This window comes from Populus trichocarpa, chromosome 16 (genome assembly GCF_000002775.5).
Source record: "Populus trichocarpa isolate Nisqually-1 chromosome 16, P.trichocarpa_v4.1, whole genome shotgun sequence".
In the NCBI taxonomy this organism is placed as follows: Eukaryota; Viridiplantae; Streptophyta; class Magnoliopsida; order Malpighiales; family Salicaceae; genus Populus; species Populus trichocarpa.
In genome coordinates this window covers 1,451,185-1,478,233 of record NC_037300.2, presented here as the reverse complement: position 1 = coordinate 1,478,233, position 27,049 = coordinate 1,451,185, and the positions used below count along the sequence as shown (strand labels likewise).

The window sequence follows — 27,049 nt, the reverse complement described above, 5'->3', positions numbered from 1 at the left end:
AGAGCACCTGTTCAAGAGGCTCGCGTGTTTCTCGTGGGATGTTTGGCATTTTTTCATCATCCAATCTACCTTCAGAGCCACTCGCCTCATTTACTTCTCTGACACTAACTTCCCACAACTTTAAACATTTCCTCTGCAATGTACGCAAGACCTTATTTATCAAAAGTTCTGTTCTGTCTGTCATGTCTACAGGGAGAAGAAATTCCAGTACGTAATCATCCTTGCAAGGGTGGGTACTTGTTAGCCTTATAGCAAAAGCAGCATACCATTTTCTGATCCAAGAGCTACTGAAGGAACAGGAATCAGGGAATTCAGATGGATCAAGCAAGTAAATGTCATGCTGGATATGAATATTAGATTGAAGTGCTTTTCCGGCGATACCTTGTCCTTCCTCGAGACGATGTCGTGCATATTCATCCACAAATTTTGCCATAACCCAATTATTTACATAGCAAGCGCTATCATCAATACATAGAATACGCTTTCCCTTTGAATTTGTATTACCATCTTGGCCATAGGAAATCCATGTCACACCCAGTTCTAACCTATGTAGATCACATATATATTCCAATATGTCAAATAACTTAGCTGAAGCAGCTATTCGATTCATTGAAGAGCCCTGTGAGATCAACGACACCAATAATGGCATAAAGATAAAACTAGGAAATTTGTTAAATCTCGGAAACAAAGAAGGATACCTGTGTCTGTGTGGACCATAAGTTTCTATCTGCCATTATGCGAACTAGAGAATCATTTTCTTCATCATCCTCAGACTCAGGGGAGCTCGACATCCCTTCTGAGTCATCAACTGTATCTTGCATTGTGTAAAGACCTGTCAACATGTTTTCCAGTAGCCTAAAGTGAAAATGCACACAACGAATTTATTCATGGATAAATTAGTATAACAAGAGAAGAGAAAGGAAAAGATGGAATTGGATTATTCACCGCCACTGAATTGAGGTGGATCAGTGAGCTTCCAAACTGAGGCTACAGCTAGCGGACAACCGTGCCGACTTAGCAAGATATTATGCCCTTCATTCTCTTCGATTACAAACTCTTCATCGAACTTGTCTACCTGTTGGGGAACTGGACAAAACCCAGCCTGAGATAGGCGATTTTGCCAGTGAGCAAATGACTCAATCCGCTCGACCCGGTCAACGCCCTCACATGCCACCACATTCCCAATCTGTCGCCTGAAATACATCTCCATGAACACATGTCTATCACAATCTTCCTCCAGTGCCTTAAAACAAGGGGAGTAGTATTGGAATGATTGTTCGAGCCGCTTCGAAAGATGAGGGCTGTTAAGATTGGCTTCTTGCTCAACAATTACCATGATGTCCGCTCCCAAATCCTTCACTTTTGAAAGCACTTGCTCCGTTGCCCCATCTTGTGCAAGCAATTTGTGGAGTGTAAAATTCCAATTCACAACCACAATCTCATCCTCCCTTTTCCTTCTGAGTTTGGAAATACAATTGACAATATCATCCGGACTATTGCATATCAATTGCCTCAATTCCAAATTTTTGTGCTCAGCCCATTCCCGGTTTTGACGGAGATGGTAAGAGTGTTTTGACAGTTTCGGTGCGATACTGGTTATCAGGACAGATTGTAGGCCACCATACTGCCTTTTGAGGTCTTCAATTAAATCTTTCCACTGCCGAAAATTGAACTTGATGGAGAAGTCAATAATGTGGAGTCCTTTATTTCCCGAATTCAAGGCATGATCGGCAATGGCATGTTTACTGGTGATTCTAGCAAACTCGCAGAAAGGTTTATACATGTATCCGGGTAGTAGCAAGGGAAAAGTACAAGGAGGACGAATTCGATAGGCTCGCCGGACAAGAGCCTCAGCAAAGTATTTGACAATTTTCCTCGTCCATATGCTCTCCTCTTTAGAAGCTAGAGATTGAATTTCTGCCAAAAGAAAATCTGCAACATCCAAGCGATCACCTTCAATCGCCTTAGCACACACCATCAACACGCAAGACAGGGGAGAGGCCATCGAAGGAAACAAGATTTGATGAAGGGAATCGAAGCAAATGACTCTTTCACTCTTCGTTTCTTATAGTCAACCCCGTTTGCTTCCAGCATACGTTCCTTCGTGGAACCTGCAGTTCACTTTAAAGATAGTGTCATTCAATTGGACCTCCATTCCATTCAGATCTTTTGCAATCTTGGAAGGGCATGAGTGAAGATGTGGACGACGTGTGTTGAGATGGTTTGTGTGGTTCTTAGAAATCAAAGGAAAAATCTTACAGAATCACGATGGAGGGACCTAAGCAATGGACCCATTGATTGAGAATTGGTATTCTTGCCTTTTCCTCTGCTTTGTAAATTCCATTTTCTAAGCCCATCTGTCATGACTGGATAGGATTGTGCTGCAAAATGATGCTGTCATTTACTTAGAGGTCGGGGGTTACATGTCAAAATTGTCTGTGGAAAAATATAATTTTAGAGCTGTTTATGATGTTTGGTTAGAGTTGTTTTCAGCTTGAAATCGAATTTAATGATAGGGGTTGTTTAAATATAAACTAGGTTACTTCTCTCACTATACTATACCAACAAATTTTGAAATAAAAAAATTATAAAATGTTTTTTTCTTAGAGATATATTGAATTAATCTCGATGAATCTATTAAATTTATAATTTAAATTGTATATTTTATTAAATTTTATAATATTTAAAATTAATAAAATTTGAAAAATAAATCGATAAAAAAATCCATATTCAAGAACTTTGCAAGGAGAAAATCGATTTGATGAAAAGCTAGGGAGCATAAAGAAAATGTTATCAACATCCTGCAGGTTCTGCCTCCATCACCACCAGCATTCACAGCAGCAGCAAATACTATGTGGGGTTTGATAATATCATGTAACAATTTTCACAAAAAAAAGGTGGTATTAAGTATGTTTGTTTATTTGAAAATTTAGTTTCTTTTGAAAATAATTCTTTGAAAAGTGAATTTCAAGAAAGTGAATTATTTTTTTATGTTTGATAATATTATGAAAAATAAGTTGGAAAATATTTTCTAGTGTTTAGTTATATCATAGAAAATAAGTGAATTTTTTATTGTCATTAATACTTTTTTTTCAAATTTATTAAAATAATGAGAAAACAAATCTTATAAATTAAAAGGTTGAATGAGAATGAAATTGAAAAAAAATATAATTTATAAATTATCTCAGATAAAATAAATAATAATCAAAATAATAGAGATCAAATCTAACAGATAAAAAAAATTAAAGATGATAAAATTAAAATAATAATAATTACAATTTCATAAATTATTTCAAATAAATAAGTAACAATCAAAATAATGAGAATCAAATTTGATACATAAAAAAATTTAATTAAAAAATGATAAGAGAAAAGCCAATAATAATCATAAGAATAAAGACCAAAGTTAATATAAAAAACAAATTCTAAGGGATAAAAATTAAAAACAAATATTCAAAACAAAATATATATAGCAATCAAAAGTTTGAGGACCAAATTTGATATAATCAATAAATAATATGACATTTTAATTTTTTCACAACTTTTGAAAAGTATTTTCCGTTCAAAATAAAGGAAACACTTTCCTGAAAACCAAGCCAAATTTTTCTTTGACTGAAAAATATTTCTATTGACCAACTTTTCTAATGACAAACAAACACAGAAATGTTTGGAAAGTGCTTTCTAGAAAACCACTTTCCGTCAAACAAACGGGGCCTAAAATTATTTAAGAAAAATATTTTATTCAGCAAATACTGAATTTTTATTTTTATTTTTATTTTATTATTTATTGATCAACATAGGATAAATAACCTCTTAATGAGAATTATTCTTAAAAGTTGTCATAGAAGTTATACACCTCTTAATCCAATTTATTCTTAAAATTGTTGTAGAAGTGATATTAAAATTATTTCATAAAAATATTTTCAAAGTCACTTTAAACATTTCTTTTAATTAAAAACAAACAACAACGTAATTTACTTTAGATATAATATATAAATGGTGTTTATCTTTATTATTAAATAATCAACCTCCTTAACTAGAAATTATGAAAAAAATAGTTAAAATATTTAGTTATTATAAAACTACGTGACAAGTTTTTTTTTTTATCTCTTTTTCACTGGCTAGCTTGCGATGATGTCCACCTGTGACAAAATCATTAGAACAAACTATGTATCAACTATTTTATTAAAATAATTTTTTTTTTTTACAAAATATTTACCCAATTGGTTTTGAATTGGATGTGACCGAGTCAATTAAGTTACTAAAAACAAAGTCATGTCATATCAATTTAACATGCTAATGTCTTGTTAATTAGTTTAACTAAAAATCAATCTAGATCAGCTCTTGTATCCTGGTCAATGTACCAAGTCAAATTAGATTTAACAGCTATAATAGCAATATGAAAGGATTAAGGTGTGTTTAGAAATAAAAAACAACTTTTTTTTAGTTTTCTTTTTTCAATGAAAAATTAATAAAGATGCTCATTTTTGTCAACAAATGTATTTTTCAAAAAAAAAAAATCAAGAATACATGTAGTTTTTATTAAAAAAAAAAAAACGAAAAATCACAATTTATAATATTATCTTATTATCTTATATTTGTGATAATCTAATTATAGAATATTTATTTTATTTTATTCAAATAAAAATTATCATTAAAGATTTATATTATTAACTTAAAAAATCTTAATTCAATTTGATCCAAATCAACCCAAAACTTTGTTATTTTTTCAATTAAGCTCTAATCTCACTAATTAAACTAATTTTAAACTCATTAAATCCCAAAACTTATCAATTCTTCAATTAAGCTCTTGATTTAGTTAATTAAACTAATCCAAAGTTTAATTAAATCCTCAAACTTGTTGCCTTTACCCAAATTTTAATTCATTCTTCATTTATTTCATTTATTTATTTGTTTTTTATCATCATTTTATTTTCAATTTTCATCATTTTTTATTATTATTCTCAGGAAATATAGTAAAAATAAAAATAAAAAAAAGAATAAAATTAAAATAGAAAGATTAAAAAATAGATTATAAGTGTATCAATTACTTATTTAAAACACGACTTGTGACAAGACTCGAGTTGATCCACAAAGTGTTGTAATAATAGTTACAAACAACAGGGTGATTTGCAGATTTAAGATAGCCTCGAGACACATAAGAAATCTCTGGAAATAGCATTTGAGAGTCATTTTTATACCCAATTCTCAGTGGCAACCGAGTCATCTAGAAAACAAAGGAAAGTATAATGACCTCAGTTTATGTATATTAGTGATTTTATTCGACTTCACTGCTAAGCTGTGGAAGCTTGTAAGCAGTACTAAGAGCATAGCCATTAGAGCTGGATGGAATTCATTGCCCAATCTATGATTCGAGGCCTCTCCTTCAGCGCCCTCCTAGGCATGCACCTCGTTAATATCCCTACTTCCATTAATTCTTCCGAATACGATGTCCATATACAGTTCTGGTAAACTATTGACTAACAGAGTTTAGGGATTTGGAAGGAACATGACCGGACATGGTTGGATTTGGTAAAGTATTGACCAAGAATTTAAAATGATTTTGAATAATTTAACCTTTTAATTTCTGCATCTTTCTTCTTCTATTATTCAAATTATAAATCTTATTTACGTTGTTTTTTGAATAATGTTATTTATATTCAAATATATGTTCTAATTAATGAATCTTTAAATAAATTAGTGACTATCATAAGACATTTAATGTGAATAGTTTTATTTTATTTAGTAAGGGCTGAAAGATTAATTTACAATAATATAATTTGTTATTCATTTAATTCAAACAATCGTTATAATTATTATTTTTATGGAAACTGTGATTTTTTCTTTTAAAAAAAAGGTACAAAGAAAATTAAAAGATTAATGTAAATATGATTAACATAATCATAGCTGAAATAATGCAAACATAATTTTGCTGGTGTGAAATGAAGGGAATTCATGCATGATGCTACCTAAATTTGTTTCTCACATATTAATTATTTTGGTGAATGCAAATAAATATTTGCAAGGAATGAGAAATTTTAATCAACACCTTAAAATACAAATACTTTATTTTAAAGTTTGATCCAGGCTTGATAGCTTGTTTTAAGTGATAGTTGATCGGGCCTAGTGTTTTTTTAAGCATAGTCATATAATGTTTTTTAAATGGGCTTTTCAATGGGCCAAAATTACCTGAATTGTTTACTAAAGTACGCAGGCAAACTGTCTAGGTCATGGTCATATTTATAAAAACTAAATTAATTAGATTGTATTTAATGGATTAATGTTAAAAATAATTTTTTTATATATATTTTTTATTTTTGACATGGAATATTAAAACCATCAAATAACACTAGAAAACATTAATTTCATGTTTTTTCGAGGAGATACAGATATATTTTTAAACGCATTAAAAAAGTAGTTTCAAATCATTTTTACATCAAGATTTTTTTTATTTTCAAATGATAAAATTAAGCAAAAAATAAGTCTTCGTCACTTCAGGTTCTTGTGTCCAGTACTATTCTTCTACAGCATCCAGTCAGATTTGCTCAGCCTGGTTGACCCTGCGGCACAGAAAAATAATGTAACTTGTTATTTGTTTTCATTTGAGAATTACTTTCCAGCCTAGTTTTAATGTTCATGCAGACTGCAGATTATATGCGCATTTTGATTTTTCACTCTGCAGACAAAATCTTGTTCTTGGAAATAAAAGAGAAGGCCAGTGTTTACCTGGGAAAAACTTATTTCACAGTACTAGCAACTACCAGTGAGGAATCCAAACATGGATCAATTGCTGAAGAAAAGAAGAAGAAGAAATAATAAACAGATAGCAGAGATATAAACGCATCACACTTAAATAGATCAAAAGAAAAGGAAAACTTGCAGTTAGGGCTGTCCAACCAATCCTTTCCACATATCAAAGCCTCGGCTATCTCAGGACGAACACCGTCATGGACTGATGCCATCTTCATAACCTCTGATGACTTGGAAATGACAGTTGATACTGGAATTGCTAAGAAATCACGAGCCATTTTTCCCAGTATTGGAAAATTTGGAGCATTGTCTTGCACCAAGCTAATACGTTACCATCCTTATCCAAGTTCTCCGGGGGCAGTTGTAGATACTGATCAAGCTCATTCCATTGTGAGGGCACCATGTTGCGTTCATACTTACCCTTGCGCCACTCTTTGAAACTAATATCAGATGATGTACAACGACCCACTTCAGCCATGGCAGAAGAAGATGGTCCCTGATTGCTGATGTCCTTTGCATATTTATGGTATGCACATGTAAGATCGTAACGGAATCTGGATAAGTGCAAGTCAGCATCACTGCCGTATATCTGCCGGTAGCCATACTCAATAATGTCCAATTTAAAGCTGGGGTCAAGAACTGCTGAGATTCCCAAAGCCAAGCTAGCTTCTCCCCAATACTCGTCAAATTTTCCCTTCATTCTATTTGCCATAGCGCGAACATATACATAATCGCTCTGTTTCCAGCCTTGCAAGTTCTTATAAACATCACGAACACTGAGGAAATAATCATCTCTGCTTGTTGGAAAATTGCATGTTGAATTGTAGAACTCTTTCAAGCACTCAAATACGGCTGTTGCTTTGTTCCATTCTTCTGCAGATGGATTCACTTTGAAATCATCATCCAATTGCTCAAGGTGATTAAAAGCTGTTCTAAATTCCAATGAACTCTCCAGCATAAGAAAGGTGGTGTCCCATCTCGCGGCAACATCTAGAGTAGGCATTTCCCTGTCCTGCAAACTCCCATTATTAATTGCCTCCTGGAACCTCTGCCTTACAAGTGAGCTTCCTTTGACGTACTCTATACATTCTCTTATCTTATAAAGCACACTCCTTATCTCAGAAAATCCATCTTGAACAAGGAGACTGAGAATGTGGGCATAACTAGGAACACAGAAAAGATGTCCATGGATAGGTGGGGCTTGATCAGAAACCTTACTTCTTAATTCTCCAATCATGTGATCGTTTGGAGGAGTTATATCCAGGAATATGAAGCGAACGTTCTTGTTGATGCTCCACTCTGCAAGCACACTTTTAAAGACTTCATGTACAGTCCCCATGTCATAGTTGTACCGTAAGTTCCTGAAAGCAAGAATCTTCTTCTTCAGCTGCCATCCATCGTCAATGAAGTTGTGATGTTTTGAAATTTAATGAGTAGGTAAAAGGCAATAAAGCCCTTGAAGGCTAAAAATTGGTATAATTAAATGAAGGGTATTGGAGTAATTGTATAAAGAGATGATAAGTATAAAGAGAAAAAAAAAAAAAAAGATATCTGAATATTTGAGAGAGCAAACCGTGAGAGAGAAGGGAGAAAGAAGAAGAAGAGAAAAGAGGGGAAAATAAGGGAAAAAGGAAAGGAGTTGGAGGAAATAAGTTTAAAGGTAAGATTATGTATAAATGTGTGTTCTTTAAGCCTTAATTTCTGTTTTGATAAATGTTAGGGTTTTGAATATTGTGTTTTGAGTTTGATTGATGAATTAATTGGAAGGTTATGGGTTGATTGTTGTGGGTAATTGGTTAATTAGTTGATTGTGAGAGATTGAGGGTAAAGATGATGATTTTGAGTTATGATTTTTGAAATTGTGTTAGAAATCAGGAGATGACAGTAGGTAATCTGTAAAATTCTGGGTTTGAGGTTGAAGATAACGAAAATTCAATTTGGTCCCTCAATTTGTGAAATTTCAGTTTAGTCCCTAAACTTTGGGAAAATTATAATTTGACCCCTAATTGTATTTGAGATTCTGGACAGTGTTATTATGAGGTTAAGGATGATGAATCGCAGTTTGATAATTGATTTTGAATATTTTCAGTTTGGTCCCTCAATTTCGGGAATTTACATTTTAGTCCCTGAATTTTATGAAAATTTCAGATCGGTCCCTGGTTCGTTCTAGACAGAATTAAGGATGGTTTATGGGTGAAAATTCAGTATGGTTATGTATTTTCCAGATTGGTCCAATTTTGGTAAAATTACGTTTTGGTCCCTGTTTTGGAAAATTGTCGTTTTAGTCCATAAACTTAGGAGAATAAACCTGGTTTTATTTTATGCATTGGGATCTCTTGTTGAGTTGCTTTTGAGTATATTTTCATATTGTTGTAGGTTCTCCTAACAATCCTCAATAGGATTTTCGGGTCTTTCGTCTGACATTCCTTTAGTTCTATATTTTCCGGGTGAGTGGAATAATCTTTAATATGCATATATGATAAGTAAATATGTATGTTGATTATACAATGAGTACAACTCGTTAATTTCTTGAATAATTATATATGTTGCTTATTTTCCGAGTACTCATTTATTCTTGAATTTGCACTCGCAATCTGTCAAAGTAAATTCTATTTGATATGATATACGTTTCTTTGATGATTATGTGAATATCTATTATGCCTTGATATGGGACTTGTCAGTAACTCCATGCTAACGGAGAGTAGTTAGCCTATGTGCACATAGTATTCTGTATGTATACCTAGCTGGTGAGAGAGGCATCAGCCTGTGGCGACTGATCATCCCACAGTGGTCACCTTCGGGTGTCATCTGGTCTGGTCACCTTCGGGTGTCATCTGATCTCTGACATATAGTCCACTACGTTATGATGATACGTTTAGTATGTATATGATATGTATATGATAAGTTTAGTATGTATATGTATATGTATATCAAGATAAATGATCTTGCGAACTATAAATATCAAGAATATCTAAAATGTATATTAATTATTATTCCCTCACTGAGTTGGTTGAACTCACCCCTCATTCTTAATATTATTTCAGGTTCTTAGTTTATGATAGCAGGTGAACCTTGTTGAGTGTTCCTGCTTCTTCAGTTTTGAGTCGGTATGCCTTGCTTATCTTTCAAGGCTGTTTGATTCGATGTCTTAGGCGCTCCACTATTACTTTGTTTTGATTAAGTTTGGATTTTTGACAATGTAATGAGTATTATGGATTATTGTTTTTGTTTTAATTACTGATGAGGAGTTTTAAACTATCTTCTGGTTTCATCAGTTTTGAAGGATATAATATTTCTGAAGATTATGAAATGCTGCGTATTTTTGAATAAATTATTCTTTTGATATGTCCGTTATGAGGCTTAGCGCGGGAGGGGTGTCCTTCCGCCACCGCTCCTGCGTTGCCGGTCATGGACCCGGGATTCGGGTCGTGACAAAGGTGGTATCAGAGCCCGGTTTTTATTAAAACCTCGTAATCTATTTTAGTCATTTTTTTTATTTTTCAAAACCCTCGTAATATGTGGAGCTTAGGATCTATCTTGTCTTGATGTCGTTCCTCTTACAATTCTCCAATCTAGGGTTTGGTGTGTCCTCCTTAAAACTCCTTTATAGTTATGTTATGTTCCTTCGAGGCTAGAGTGTTATTTGACACGGGGGCAACTCATTCTTTCGTGTCGTCATATTTTGCTTTAAGGTTTACTAAACAATCCATTTTGTTAGAGAGTCCTTTGTGTGTAGCTATCCCTTCGGATGAGGTTATGTTTGGGGAATATGTTTATGTTGATTGTGAGATTCAAGTGCAAGGTAGAAACCTATTAGGCGATTTGGTAATTTTAGACATAGTAGGTTTTGATGTGATACTAGGTATGGATTGGTTATCAAGGCACCATGCCTCAGTTGATTGTTGGAATAAGACAGTGATTTTCAAGCCTGATGAGAAGACGGAGTTTGCTTTTCATGGAGATGGGTTATCATCTCCATCTAGTATTCTCTCGGCCATCACGAGAAGGATGGTACGAAAAGGTATGCAAGGGTTTTTGGCTTATGTGCATGATATGAACATGGAGGTCCCGAGGATGGAACAAGTTTCGATAGTTAAGGAATTCATCGATGTTTTTCCCGATGACTTACCTGGACTACCTCCCAATAGGGAAATCGAATTCTGTATTGATCTAGTTTCAGGAACAAAACCAATCTCTATGGCACCGTACAGGATGGCGCCAGCAGAATTAAAAGAGTTGAAGGAGCAGATTCAAGATTTGTTAGATAAGGGGTTTATTCGTCCAAGTGTGTCTCCGTGGGGAGCACCTGTTTTATTTGTAAAGAAGAAGGATGGATCAATGAGGATGTGTATAGACTATAGACAGTTGAACAAGGTCACTGTTAAGAATAGATACCCACTTCCTCGCATTGATGATCTTTTTGATCAATTACAAGGAGCTCAATGTTTCTCAAAGATTGATTTGCGATCGGGGTATCACCAGTTGAGGATTAGAAATGAGGATATTCCTAAAACTGCCTTTAGGACTCGTTATGGGCATTACAAGTTCCTAGTGTTGTCTTTTGGGTTAACGAATGCACCTGCAGCTTTTATGGACATGATGAACATGGTTTTTAGGCCGTTTATTGATAAGTTTGTTATTGTGTTCATTGATGACATCTTGGTGTATTCGAGAAGTAAAGAGGAACATGAAGAGCATTTGAGATTGGTGCTTCAAACTCTAAGAGATCATCAGTTGTATGGAAAGTTCTCGAAGAGTGAGTTTTGGTTAGAGAGTGTTGGGTTTTTGGGACATGTGGTGTCCAAAAATGGGATAGAGGTTGATCCACAGAAAGTGGAGGCAGTTAAGCAGTGGCCTAGACCAGTTACAGTATCTGAGATTAGGAGTTTCCTGGGTTTAGCAAGATACTACAGGAGATTCATGGAGAATTTTTCCCGAATCGCTGCTCCATTGACGAAGTTGACACAGAAAAGTGTCAAGTTTCAATGGTCAGAAGAATGTGAGAAGAGTTTCCTGGAGTTGAAGGAAAGGTTAATTACGGCTCCAATTTTGACAGTACCTTCAGGGTCTGGTGGTTTTACCGTGTACTGTGATGCATCCAGGATTGGTTTGGGTTGTGTTTTGATGCAGAATGGTAATGTGATTGCTTATGCCTCGAGAAAGTTGAAGAAGCACGAGCAAAATTACCCCACACATGATTTGGAGATGGCTGCGGTAGTGTTTGCCCTTAAGATTTGGAGACACTACTTGTATGGGGAGACATGTGAGATATTTTCAGATCATAAGAGTCTTCAATATATCTTCCAGCAGAAGGATCTGAATTTGAGACAAAGAATGTGGATGGAACTATTAAGTGATTATGATTGCACGATTCAGTATCACCCGGGCAAGGCAAATGTTGTTGCCGATGCCTTAAGCAGAAAATCTATGGGTAGTTTGGCTCATATTCAGGAGGTGAGGAGACCCTTGATTAAAGAGTTACACGGATTGTTGGATGAGAGGGTCAGTTTTGAGATTTGTGAATCGGGAGCATTGTTGGCTCACTTCCAGGCTAAGTCAGACTTGGTAGACCGGATTAAAGGAGCTCAAATGAAGGATGAGCGACTTTGCAAGATTCGAGATGAGTTGGAGTTAGGGAGAGCTCCGGGTTTTGTTATCCATGAAGATGGTGTGTTGAGATTTGGTTCCAGGTTATGTGTGTCTGAGGTGGATGATTTGAAAAGAGATGTGATGACGGAAGCACATCAAACTGCCTATACTATACATCCTGGTTCTAACAAGATGTATAGAGACTTGAAAGAGTGTTATTGGTGGAATGGTATGAAGAGGGACATTGCTGAATTTGTATCTCGATGCTTGACCTGTCAGAAGGTTAAAGGTGAGCATCAGAAACCACCAGGGCTTTTGCAGCCATTGTTAATTCCTGAATGGAAATGGGAGAGGATCACTATGGATTTTGTGTCAGGTTTGCCTCGGAGTCAAGAGGGTTATGATTTGGTTTGGGTAATAGTTGATCGTTTAACCAAGTCAGCTCATTTCTTGCCAGTAAAGGTGACATATGGGTTTGCAAAACTGGCAGAAATCTATGTTAACGAGATCGTAAGGTTGCATGGTGTACCGATCTCAATTGTGTCCGACAGAGGTCCACAATTCACTTCTCGGTTTTGGGTGAAGTTTCAGGAAGCTTTGGGGACTAACATTCAGTTAAGTATTGCCTTTCATCCTCAGACAGATGGACAATCTGAGAGGACTATACAAATTTTGGAGGATATGTTAAGAGCTTGTGTGATTGACTTTGGTGTCGGATGGAGCAAGTACTTATCTTTGGTGGAGTTTGCATATAATAATAGTTATCAAGCGAGCATTGATATGGCCCCATATGAGGCCTTGTATGGCCGGAAGTGTAGATCACCTGTATGTTGGTATGAGGTTGGTGAGAGGAGATTAATGGGTCCCGAGTTAATACAGATTACTTCGGATAAGATTAAGGTGATCCGAGATAAGCTTCTAACAGCTCAGAGTAGGCAAAAGAATTATGCAGATAAGAGAAGGCGTAATCTAGAATTTTCAGTGGGTGACAACGTGTTCCTAAAAGTCTCCCCGACTAAAGGGATATTCAGGTTTGGGAAGAAAGGAAAGTTGAGTCCTAAGTTTATAGGGCCCTTTGAGATCTTGGAAAGAGTAGGGGTAGTGGCATATCGGCTTGCCTTGCCACCTAATCTCTCCTCTATACATCCGGTGTTCCATGTTTCGATGTTGAGGAAGTATTTGTCTGATCCATCTCATGTGCTAGAAGTTCAACCGATTGAGCTGAGGAAAGATATGACATATGAAGTTCAACCAATAAAAATAGTGGATCGACAAGTTAGAAAACTTCGGTCGAAAGATATCACATCAGTTAAGGTTGTGTGGAGCGGACACCCACGTGAAGAAGCGACCTGGGAGCTTGAGGAGGAAATGCTCAACAAGTATCCATTCTTGTTTGAACTTGATGGTAAGACTTTTTCTTAAAGTTTAAGTTTCGAGGACGAAACTTTTATAAGGTGGGGAGATTGTGATGTTTTGAAATTTAATGAGTAGGTAAAAGGCAATAAAGCCCTTGAAGGCTAAAAATTGGTATAATTAAATGAAGGGTATTGGAGTAATTGTATAAAGAGATGATAAGTATAAAGAGAAAAAAAAAAAAAAGATATCTGAATATTTGAGAGAGCAAACCGTGAGAGAGAAGGGAGAAAGAAGAAGAAGAGAAAAGAGGGGAAAATAAGGGAAAAAGGAAAGGAGTTGGAGGAAATAAGTTTAAAGGTAAGATTATGTATAAATGTGTGTTCTTTAAGCCTTAATTTCTGTTTTGATAAATGTTAGGGTTTTGAATATTGTGTTTTGAGTTTGATTGATGAATTAATTGGAAGGTTATGGGTTGATTGTTGTGGGTAATTGGTTAATTAGTTGATTGTGAGAGATTGAGGGTAAAGATGATGATTTTGAGTTATGATTTTTGAAATTGTGTTAGAAATCAGGAGATGACAGTAGGTAATCTGTAAAATTCTGGGTTTGAGGTTGAAGATAACGAAAATTCAATTTGGTCCCTCAATTTGTGAAATTTCAGTTTAGTCCCTAAACTTTGGGAAAATTATAATTTGACCCCTAATTGTATTTGAGATTCTGGACAGTGTTATTATGAGGTTAAGGATGATGAATCGCAGTTTGATAATTGATTTTGAATATTTTCAGTTTGGTCCCTCAATTTCGGGAATTTACATTTTAGTCCCTGAATTTTATGAAAATTTCAGATCGGTCCCTGGTTCGTTCTAGACAGAATTAAGGATGGTTTATGGGTGAAAATTCAGTATGGTTATGTATTTTCCAGATTGGTCCAATTTTGGTAAAATTACGTTTTGGTCCCTGTTTTGGAAAATTGTCGTTTTAGTCCATAAACTTAGGAGAATAAACCTGGTTTTATTTTATGCATTGGGATCTCTTGTTGAGTTGCTTTTGAGTATATTTTCATATTGTTGTAGGTTCTCCTAACAATCCTCAATAGGATTTTCGGGTCTTTCGTCTGACATTCCTTTAGTTCTATATTTTCCGGGTGAGTGGAATAATCTTTAATATGCATATATGATAAGTAAATATGTATGTTGATTATACAATGAGTACAACTCGTTAATTTCTTGAATAATTATATATGTTGCTTATTTTCCGAGTACTCATTTATTCTTGAATTTGCACTCGCAATCTGTCAAAGTAAATTCTATTTGATATGATATACGTTTCTTTGATGATTATGTGAATATCTATTATGCCTTGATATGGGACTTGTCAGTAACTCCATGCTAACGGAGAGTAGTTAGCCTATGTGCACATAGTATTCTGTATGTATACCTAGCTGGTGAGAGAGGCATCAGCCTGTGGCGACTGATCATCCCACAGTGGTCACCTTCGGGTGTCATCTGGTCTGGTCACCTTCGGGTGTCATCTGATCTCTGACATATAGTCCACTACGTTATGATGATACGTTTAGTATGTATATGATATGTATATGATAAGTTTAGTATGTATATGTATATGTATATCAAGATAAATGATCTTGCGAACTATAAATATCAAGAATATCTAAAATGTATATTAATTATTATTCCCTCACTGAGTTGGTTGAACTCACCCCTCATTCTTAATATTATTTCAGGTTCTTAGTTTCTGATAGCAGGTGAACCTTGTTGAGTGTTCCTGCTTCTTCAGTTTTGAGTCGGTATGCCTTGCTTATCTTTCAAGGCTGTTTGATTCGATGTCTTAGGCGCTCCACTATTACTTTGTTTTGATTAAGTTTGGATTTTTGACAATGTAATGAGTATTATGGATTATTGTTTTTGTTTTAATTACTGATGAGGAGTTTTAAACTATCTTCTGGTTTCATCAGTTTTGAAGGATATAATATTTCTGAAGATTATGAAATGCTGCGTATTTTTGAATAAATTATTCTTTTGATATGTCCGTTATGAGGCTTAGCGCGGGAGGGGTGTCCTTCCGCCACCGCTCCTGCGTTGCCGGTCATGGACCCGGGATTCGGGTCGTGACAAAGGTGGTATCAGAGCCCGGTTTTTATTAAAACCTCGTAATCTATTTTAGTCATTTTTTTTATTTTTCAAAACCCTCGTAATATGTGGAGCTTAGGATCTATCTTGTCTTGATGTCGTTCCTCTTACAATTCTCCAATCTAGGGTTTGGTGTGTCCTCCTTAAAACTCCTTTATAGTTATGTTATGTTCCTTCGAGGCTAGAGTGTTATTTGACACGGGGGCAACTCATTCTTTCGTGTCGTCATATTTTGCTTTAAGGTTTACTAAACAATCCATTTTGTTAGAGAGTCCTTTGTGTGTAGCTATCCCTTCGGATGAGGTTATGTTTGGGGAATATGTTTATGTTGATTGTGAGATTCAAGTGCAAGGTAGAAACCTATTAGGCGATTTGGTAATTTTAGACATAGTAGGTTTTGATGTGATACTAGGTATGGATTGGTTATCAAGGCACCATGCCTCAGTTGATTGTTGGAATAAGACAGTGATTTTCAAGCCTGATGAGAAGACGGAGTTTGCTTTTCATGGAGATGGGTTATCATCTCCATCTAGTATTCTCTCGGCCATCACGAGAAGGATGGTACGAAAAGGTATGCAAGGGTTTTTGGCTTATGTGCATGATATGAACATGGAGGTCCCGAGGATGGAACAAGTTTCGATAGTTAAGGAATTCATCGATGTTTTTCCCGATGACTTACCTGGACTACCTCCCAATAGGGAAATCGAATTCTGTATTGATCTAGTTTCAGGAACAAAACCAATCTCTATGGCACCGTACAGGATGGCGCCAGCAGAATTAAAAGAGTTGAAGGAGCAGATTCAAGATTTGTTAGATAAGGGGTTTATTCGTCCAAGTGTGTCTCCGTGGGGAGCACCTGTTTTATTTGTAAAGAAGAAGGATGGATCAATGAGGATGTGTATAGACTATAGACAGTTGAACAAGGTCACTGTTAAGAATAGATACCCACTTCCTCGCATTGATGATCTTTTTGATCAATTACAAGGAGCTCAATGTTTCTCAAAGATTGATTTGCGATCGGGGTATCACCAGTTGAGGATTAGAAATGAGGATATTCCTAAAACTGCCTTTAGGACTCGTTATGGGCATTACAAGTTCCTAGTGTTGTCTTTTGGGTTAACGAATGCACCTGCAGCTTTTATGGACATGATGAACATGGTTTTTAGGCCGTTTATTGATAAGTTTGTTATTGTGTTCATTGATGACATCTTGGTGTATTCGAGAAGTAAAGAGGAACATGAAGAGCATTTGAGATTGGTGCTTCAAACTCTAAGAGATCATCAGTTGTATGGAAAGTTCTCGAAGAGTGAGTTTTGGTTAGAGAGTGTTGGGTTTTTGGGACATGTGGTGTCCAAAAATGGGATAGAGGTTGATCCACAGAAAGTGGAGGCAGTTAAGCAGTGGCCTAGACCAGTTACAGTATCTGAGATTAGGAGTTTCCTGGGTTTAGCAAGATACTACAGGAGATTCATGGAGAATTTTTCCCGAATCGCTGCTCCATTGACGAAGTTGACACAGAAAAGTGTCAAGTTTCAATGGTCAGAAGAATGTGAGAAGAGTTTCCTGGAGTTGAAGGAAAGGTTAATTACGGCTCCAATTTTGACAGTACCTTCAGGGTCTGGTGGTTTTACCGTGTACTGTGATGCATCCAGGATTGGTTTGGGTTGTGTTTTGATGCAGAATGGTAATGTGATTGCTTATGCCTCGAGAAAGTTGAAGAAGCACGAGCAAAATTACCCCACACATGATTTGGAGATGGCTGCGGTAGTGTTTGCCCTTAAGATTTGGAGACACTACTTGTATGGGGAGACATGTGAGATATTTTCAGATCATAAGAGTCTTCAATATATCTTCCAGCAGAAGGATCTGAATTTGAGACAAAGAATGTGGATGGAACTATTAAGTGATTATGATTGCACGATTCAGTATCACCCGGGCAAGGCAAATGTTGTTGCCGATGCCTTAAGCAGAAAATCTATGGGTAGTTTGGCTCATATTCAGGAGGTGAGGAGACCCTTGATTAAAGAGTTACACGGATTGTTGGATGAGAGGGTCAGTTTTGAGATTTGTGAATCGGGAGCATTGTTGGCTCACTTCCAGGCTAAGTCAGACTTGGTAGACCGGATTAAAGGAGCTCAAATGAAGGATGAGCGACTTTGCAAGATTCGAGATGAGTTGGAGTTAGGGAGAGCTCCGGGTTTTGTTATCCATGAAGATGGTGTGTTGAGATTTGGTTCCAGGTTATGTGTGTCTGAGGTGGATGATTTGAAAAGAGATGTGATGACGGAAGCACATCAAACTGCCTATACTATACATCCTGGTTCTAACAAGATGTATAGAGACTTGAAAGAGTGTTATTGGTGGAATGGTATGAAGAGGGACATTGCTGAATTTGTATCTCGATGCTTGACCTGTCAGAAGGTTAAAGGTGAGCATCAGAAACCACCAGGGCTTTTGCAGCCATTGTTAATTCCTGAATGGAAATGGGAGAGGATCACTATGGATTTTGTGTCAGGTTTGCCTCGGAGTCAAGAGGGTTATGATTTGGTTTGGGTAATAGTTGATCGTTTAACCAAGTCAGCTCATTTCTTGCCAGTAAAGGTGACATATGGGTTTGCAAAACTGGCAGAAATCTATGTTAACGAGATCGTAAGGTTGCATGGTGTACCGATCTCAATTGTGTCCGACAGAGGTCCACAATTCACTTCTCGGTTTTGGGTGAAGTTTCAGGAAGCTTTGGGGACTAACATTCAGTTAAGTATTGCCTTTCATCCTCAGACAGATGGACAATCTGAGAGGACTATACAAATTTTGGAGGATATGTTAAGAGCTTGTGTGATTGACTTTGGTGTCGGATGGAGCAAGTACTTATCTTTGGTGGAGTTTGCATATAATAATAGTTATCAAGCGAGCATTGATATGGCCCCATATGAGGCCTTGTATGGCCGGAAGTGTAGATCACCTGTATGTTGGTATGAGGTTGGTGAGAGGAGATTAATGGGTCCCGAGTTAATACAGATTACTTCGGATAAGATTAAGGTGATCCGAGATAAGCTTCTAACAGCTCAGAGTAGGCAAAAGAATTATGCAGATAAGAGAAGGCGTAATCTAGAATTTTCAGTGGGTGACAACGTGTTCCTAAAAGTCTCCCCGACTAAAGGGATATTCAGGTTTGGGAAGAAAGGAAAGTTGAGTCCTAAGTTTATAGGGCCCTTTGAGATCTTGGAAAGAGTAGGGGTAGTGGCATATCGGCTTGCCTTGCCACCTAATCTCTCCTCTATACATCCGGTGTTCCATGTTTCGATGTTGAGGAAGTATTTGTCTGATCCATCTCATGTGCTAGAAGTTCAACCGATTGAGCTGAGGAAAGATATGACATATGAAGTTCAACCAATAAAAATAGTGGATCGACAAGTTAGAAAACTTCGGTCGAAAGATATCACATCAGTTAAGGTTGTGTGGAGCGGACACCCACGTGAAGAAGCGACCTGGGAGCTTGAGGAGGAAATGCTCAACAAGTATCCATTCTTGTTTGAACTTGATGGTAAGACTTTTTCTTAAAGTTTAAGTTTCGAGGACGAAACTTTTATAAGGTGGGGAGATTGTGATGTTTTGAAATTTAATGAGTAGGTAAAAGGCAATAAAGCCCTTGAAGGCTAAAAATTGGTATAATTAAATGAAGGGTATTGGAGTAATTGTATAAAGAGATGATAAGTATAAAGAGAAAAAAAAAAAAAAGATATCTGAATATTTGAGAGAGCAAACCGTGAGAGAGAAGGGAGAAAGAAGAAGAAGAGAAAAGAGGGGAAAATAAGGGAAAAAGGAAAGGAGTTGGAGGAAATAAGTTTAAAGGTAAGATTATGTATAAATGTGTGTTCTTTAAGCCTTAATTTCTGTTTTGATAAATGTTAGGGTTTTGAATATTGTGTTTTGAGTTTGATTGATGAATTAATTGGAAGGTTATGGGTTGATTGTTGTGGGTAATTGGTTAATTAGTTGATTGTGAGAGATTGAGGGTAAAGATGATGATTTTGAGTTATGATTTTTGAAATTGTGTTAGAAATCAGGAGATGACAGTAGGTAATCTGTAAAATTCTGGGTTTGAGGTTGAAGATAACGAAAATTCAATTTGGTCCCTCAATTTGTGAAATTTCAGTTTAGTCCCTAAACTTTGGGAAAATTATAATTTGACCCCTAATTGTATTTGAGATTCTGGACAGTGTTATTATGAGGTTAAGGATGATGAATCGCAGTTTGATAATTGATTTTGAATATTTTCAGTTTGGTCCCTCAATTTCGGGAATTTACATTTTAGTCCCTGAATTTTATGAAAATTTCAGATCGGTCCCTGGTTCGTTCTAGACAGAATTAAGGATGGTTTATGGGTGAAAATTCAGTATGGTTATGTATTTTCCAGATTGGTCCAATTTTGGTAAAATTACGTTTTGGTCCCTGTTTTGGAAAATTGTCGTTTTAGTCCATAAACTTAGGAGAATAAACCTGGTTTTATTTTATGCATTGGGATCTCTTGTTGAGTTGCTTTTGAGTATATTTTCATATTGTTGTAGGTTCTCCTAACAATCCTCAATAGGATTTTCGGGTCTTTCGTCTGACATTCCTTTAGTTCTATATTTTCCGGGTGAGTGGAATAATCTTTAATATGCATATATGATAAGTAAATATGTATGTTGATTATACAATGAGTACAACTCGTTAATTTCTTGAATAATTATATATGTTGCTTATTTTCCGAGTACTCATTTATTCTTGAATTTGCACTCGCAATCTGTCAAAGTAAATTCTATTTGATATGATATACGTTTCTTTGATGATTATGTGAATATCTATTATGCCTTGATATGGGACTTGTCAGTAACTCCATGCTAACGGAGAGTAGTTAGCCTATGTGCACATAGTATTCTGTATGTATACCTAGCTGGTGAGAGAGGCATCAGCCTGTGGCGACTGATCATCCCACAGTGGTCACCTTCGGGTGTCATCTGGTCTGGTCACCTTCGGGTGTCATCTGATCTCTGACATATAGTCCACTACGTTATGATGATACGTTTAGTATGTATATGATATGTATATGATAAGTTTAGTATGTATATGTATATGTATATCAAGATAAATGATCTTGCGAACTATAAATATCAAGAATATCTAAAATGTATATTAATTATTATTCCCTCACTGAGTTGGTTGAACTCACCCCTCATTCTTAATATTATTTCAGGTTCTTAGTTTCTGATAGCAGGTGAACCTTGTTGAGTGTTCCTGCTTCTTCAGTTTTGAGTCGGTATGCCTTGCTTATCTTTCAAGGCTGTTTGATTCGATGTCTTAGGCGCTCCACTATTACTTTGTTTTGATTAAGTTTGGATTTTTGACAATGTAATGAGTATTATGGATTATTGTTTTTGTTTTAATTACTGATGAGGAGTTTTAAACTATCTTCTGGTTTCATCAGTTTTGAAGGATATAATATTTCTGAAGATTATGAAATGCTGCGTATTTTTGAATAAATTATTCTTTTGATATGTCCGTTATGAGGCTTAGCGCGGGAGGGGTGTCCTTCCGCCACCGCTCCTGCGTTGCCGGTCATGGACCCGGGATTCGGGTCGTGACAGAAGTGCACGGTGAAGCAGCAGTAGGTCTTCATTTTGTCAGTAGATGACCACAATTCAAGTGTTAAACTCAAGAGACAAGAGAGCTTATCAAAAAAATTGATGAGTTTCTCCTTCTCTTGTCTGCAAATAGCAAGGACATCAGCTTCAACGACGTCTTTTGAATAAAGTTTAAACACTGGCTGAAAATTCTTCACAAAAAACTCAAGTTGAACCATAGTCAAGGGATATCCATGCTTAATCATCATTGCAGGTATAGCAGATTGTTCTTGGACGTCCTGTCAAGAGATAGGGAAGTAGGATATTGGCAACATGAAGGCCAATTCCAGTCAATAATTTGGCAGATTGTGTCTTCTTCAATAGTTGAACATGCAAGCTAAACAGAGGCAAAATGGATTTTATTATATTCGAATTATCAAATGTAATTTATCTACTGAAAAATAATTATTCCACCCCTTGCGCAATCTGCGGAAGGAAATCTGCCACATAGAAGGCTGTCATTGGACACATGATGGGTGTCCATCCAAAACAGAGAGTCTTTTTTGTGACAAGGCAGATGATTTAGCAAACAACGCGTAGGCTTGTTTGTTCGCTGAAATATAAGTTTTTTAAAAAAAAAAATGAATTTTTTTTTAAAAAATTATTTTCAAATATTTTATAGTATTATAAAAAATAAATTGAAAAATATTTTTTAATATTTAGCTGTATCATAAAAAAACCGTAAAATAATTTATTAATATTTTATTTTATTTTAAATTTATCAAAATAATAAAAAACTAATCTTCTAAATTAAAACTCATTCTTCAAGAGAAAAATGACATGAATTCAGTATAGAAGAGCACCTGTTCAAGAGGCTCGCGTGTTTCTTCTGCTTGATTGCTGGTTGGGTTCACTGTCATGAATTCGTTTCCTTCTAAAACACCATCTTCATGTGGGATGTTTGGCATTCTTTCATCATCCAATCTAACTTCAGAGCCGCTCGCCTCATTTACTTCTCTGACACTAACTTCCCACATCTTTAAACATTTCCTCTGCAATGTACGCAAGACCTCATTTATCAAAAGTACTAGTTCTGAAGTATCTTTCATTCTGAATCTAGGGAGAAGAAATTCCAATACGCAATCATCCATGCAAGGGTGGGTACTTGTTAGCCTTATAGCAAAAGCAGCATGATAGGCTTCGGGGCACCAGCTAGGTCCGTAATCTTCATAAAGGAATTCATCTCGATGAAGCACGGAAATGTGTTGCTCGATATGAATATTAGATTGAAGTGCTTTTCCGGCGATACCTTGTCCTTTCTCGAGACGACGTCGTGCATATTGATCCACAAAGGCATCCATTTGCCAATGATTTACATAGCGAGCGCTATCATCAATACATAGAATACGTTTTCCCTTTGAATCAGTATTCCCTCCTCTGTTACAGAAAATCCATGTCACAGCCAGTGGTAACCTATGTAGATGACATATGTATTCCAATATGTCATATAGCTTTGCTGAAGCAGCTATTCGATTCATTGAAGAGCCCTGTGAGATCAACGACACCAATAATCGCACAAAGATAAAAAAGCAAATCACAAGCAGAATTATATTGACTTTTTTAACCTTTTATCAAAGCAGAATTATATTGTAAGTTTCTAATTTATGTCTAACGAATTTGAAGTTGTTGCAATCTCCCCATGCCATAAAGATAAAACTAGCAAATTTGTTAAATCTCGGAAACAAAGAGCGATACCTGCGTGGACCACAAGTTTCTATCTGCCATTCTGCAAACTAGAGATTCATTTTCTTCATCATCCTCAGACTCAGAGGAGCTCGCCATCCCTTCTGAGTCATCAACTGTATCTTGCATTGTGTAACGACCTGTCAACAAGTTTTTCCAGTAGCCTAAAGTGAAAATACACACAACGAATTTATTGCTTGATAATTAGTATAACAAGAGAAGAGAAGGGAAAGGATGGAATTGGATTATTCACCGCCACTGAATTGAGGTGGATCAGTGACCTTCCAAACTGAGGCTACAGCCAGCGGAAAACCGTGCCAACTTAGAAGGATATTATGCCCTTCCTTCTCTTCGATTCCATATGCTTCTAAATAGTCTTCACCATATTCCTCTTCTAAACAGTGTTGAAAATCTTCCTTAAACTCGTCTGCCTTTTGGGGAACTGGACAGAACCCAGCCAGAGATGGGCGATTTTGCCATTGAGCAAATGACTCAATCCGCTCGACCCGGTCAACGCCCTCACATGCCAACACATTCCCAATCTGTCGCCTGAAATACATCTCCCGTAACACAGGGGTCTGAGACGGTGTCTGCCGTGACTCAAAAGTAGTGCAGTAGTATTGGAATGATTGTTCGATCCTCTCCGAAAGATCAGGACTGTTAAGATTGGCTTCTTGCTCAACAATTACCATGATGTCCGCTCCCAAATCCTTCACTTTTGAAAGCACTTGCTCCATTGCCCCGTCTTGTGCAAGCAATTTGTGGAGTATAAAATTCCAATTCACAACCACCATCTCATCCTTCCTTTTCCTTCTGAGTTTGGAAATACAATTGACAATATCATCCGGACTATTGCATATCAATTGCCTCAATTCCCAATTTCTGCCCTTAGCCCATTCCCGGTTTTCACGGAGATAGTCAGAGTGTTTTGACAGTTTCGGTGTGATACTGGTTATCAGGACTGATTGTAGGCCACCATACTGCCTTTCGAGGTCACCAATTAAGGACTTCCACTGCCAAGAATCGAACACGATGGAGAAGTCAATAATGTGGAGTCGTTTATATCCCGAATTCAAGGCATCGGCAATGGCATGTTTACTGGCGATTTTAGAAAACTTGTATAAAGTTGCCTCTGGTTCGTATAGAAAAGGTAGCGAGGGTAAAGGAAATGGAGGACGAATTCCATAGGCTCGCCGGACAAGAGCCTCAGCAAAGTATTTGACAACTTTCCTCTTCCATGTGCTCTCTTCTTTAGGAGCTAGAGATTGAATTTCTGCCAAAAGTGAATCTGCAACATCCAAGTTACCACCTTCAATCGCCTGAGCACACTCCACCAATCTGGAAAAGAGAAGAAAGTCCATCGAAGGCAACAGATTTTGATCAACGGAATCTGTTGATCAAACTAGCAAATGACTCTTTCACTCTTCGTTTCTTATAGTCAACCCCGTTTGCTTCCAGCATACGTTCCTTTGTGGAACCTGCAGTTCACTTTGAAGATAGTGTCATTCAATTGGACCTCCATTCCATTCAGATCTGTTCAATTTTTTTAAAAGGTCTGAATTAAAGTAGCTTTTAGTGGACAACGTGTGTAGAGTCTTGGTTTGTTTGGTTCTTAGAAATCAATGGAAAAATCTTACAGAATCATGATGATGGAGGGACCTAACTCCTAAGCAATGGACCGCGGCTAACTATTTTTTAGTGATAACATATTTTTTACGTTAGAAAAAACCTAGGGAGGCCGCGGCTAACTATCAACCAGTAACTCAGCAGCGCATTCAAGAACTTTGCATAAAAAGCTAACAGAGGTTACCCAGTCCTGAAAATCGAAGATGTTCTATTTTAAAAAATAACAAAATTCAGTAAACAAAATCTAAAAAATACATCCACCTTTACTTTAATCAGGTACATTGTTATGGTGATTAAGGTTGTTAAAATTGCGATTTAACTTGTAAAATCATATATTTTTACGAATTATTATAGACTTTATGTACTAAATTGCTTGTAAAATTTGAAAATGAATAAAATCAAGTCAGAATCGGATAAAATCATTAAAATCAAATAAAATCATATAAAATCATGATTTCACCGCGATTTAATAATTTTATGCGGAAAATGCTTTTTTCCGTACTAGGGTAAAAGTTTCATGCTTTCCTACTTTCCTTGCGTGGCAGGCTTGAATAAAGCCACGTAAAGGCTAACTTTAAATGAAAAAGTAAATAATTTCTGGAAAAGTCAGGTTTGTTGTCCTTTGTATTAGTTTCTTTTTTACCTTGAATGAACTTTCTGCGCTCTTTCTTCTTGACTTGGTAACCGTGGTTCTTTCTTCTCACATGGATTGCTACTTTCCACGTTGAGTTTTCTGTTTTTAGTTGAAAAATAGGTTTTTTTTCTTTTTTTTTTTAAATTACTTTTGTTTTTTTTAATATTAATATTGTTGGAAAGTTAAATTTGTATTTTTTTTTCTATTAAGCTAGCGTGATTTGCTAGTTTGTCAAATAACTCAGGTTATTCTTGTTTATAAATTTAGTGGGGTGTTTTTTTTTTAATTAAACTTGACTTTTTTATAGTTTATTTTTTCTTATAAAATTAAAAATAATAATTTTACAGAAAAACCATGCTATTAAACTTTATAAAGTAACAAAAATTAAAAGGTGTAGGATAACTATTATTCACCCATAAATTTTTATTTGAAACATAAATTTTTTTAATGTATTTTAAAATTCCTTATAATTTTACGATCCGAGTTTGGTTTGTATGTTCCGTGCCATATCAAAATCATGATTTTAACAACATTGATGGTGACTTCTATCACGAAATAAAATAAAATAATAATTATATAGTTATTTATCCGTACAAAATATATCTACTATCCAGATGTCCAAGTTACCTAGAACGCATATAAATTTTACCATTATTAAAGGTTTATATAATTATTAATTTTAAAATTTATAAAATTAATTAAAATATACGTAAATTAATTAAAATATTCATATTAATAATAAAGAAAAAATGTCAAGAACGCGCCAGCCCAAGGGCAGGGGAAACATGGATGGATGCCTTTCTTTCAAAAGAAGCCTCAAAAACGGAAAGGGTTGTTGAAACTTGAATCTGACCAGACGCGGCTCTTTCTCCTCTGCTTCGCTTGCTCTCTTTCTCTTCTTCTTTGGCTCTCCTTTCTCTCTCTCTCTCTCTCTCTCTCTCTCTCTCTCTCAAGCCCACAGACATCCCCGCTTTCTCTTCGCTTTTTCCCTCCAAATTTAGTTTTCAAAAAAGCAAGTCCGAGTCAGCACCGAGTCACGTCTTGGTTCATGACATCACTCCCACGTCATCCAATAAACTACATCGTGGTGTGTGCCGTAATTGTGGGACCCTTCCTCTGATTATTATAATCAAGATTGAGTCCTGAAATTGGTAGCCTCTGTTAGTTCTTGAGAGCTTAAAGAAAATGTTTTCAACATTCCGCAGCTGGTTCTGCCTCCATCACCGCCAACCAGTAGAAGAAGACCAGCAGCCGCAGCAAATACATACCTAGGAGGAGAATGTGGGTTTGATAATATCATGTAATAATTCCCAAAAAAAGAATTGAAATATTCCACAGAAAGGAAGCTCATTTGGCCCAGGTAGACCCATTTGGCTGAATCTGTTAATTGTTTTTTCCTGCAGCCAGAATTTTTTCCAGCCAGGATTCATCATAAAAATTATATTTATCCTTAAAAGTTAATCTAAAAATAATTATATATATGTATACATATTCAATACTGAATTTTGATAGTAATTTTATTATCCATTCATAAATATAGATAACCTCTTAATAAAATTTATTTTTAAAAGTTGGCGTAGAAATGATACTAAAATCATTTT

General features: G+C 35.9%; 2 protein-coding genes across 5 annotated transcripts in view; both read right to left on the bottom strand.

Moving 5' to 3' along the window:
• LOC18108977 (DELLA protein GAIP) overlaps positions 1 to 24,850 on the bottom strand; it is a 56,722-nt gene extending 31,872 nt beyond the window's left edge. The window contains exons 1-5 of one of the 4 annotated variants that reach the window (XR_008057659.1): positions 24,667 to 24,850; positions 946 to 2,111; positions 699 to 832; positions 382 to 619; positions 152 to 287 (exon numbers count right to left, since the gene is read on the bottom strand). Coding sequence is in view for 2 of the 4 variants with exons in the window: in XM_052448187.1 (XP_052304147.1) it covers positions 247 to 287; positions 382 to 619; positions 699 to 832; positions 946 to 2,005 (1,473 nt within the window). In the remaining 2 variants the exon portion in view is untranslated. Of the gene's footprint in view, positions 1 to 107; positions 288 to 367; positions 620 to 698; positions 833 to 945; positions 2,112 to 24,666 lie in introns of those variants that run through there. The other 3 variants (XM_052448187.1, XR_008057660.1, XM_052448188.1) reach the window with 3 other exon arrangements.
• Positions 1 to 27,049, bottom strand: part of LOC7458891 (zinc finger BED domain-containing protein RICESLEEPER 1) — a 73,926-nt gene that overhangs the window by 35,271 nt on the left and 11,606 nt on the right. The gene's annotated exons all lie outside the window — the stretch shown is intronic.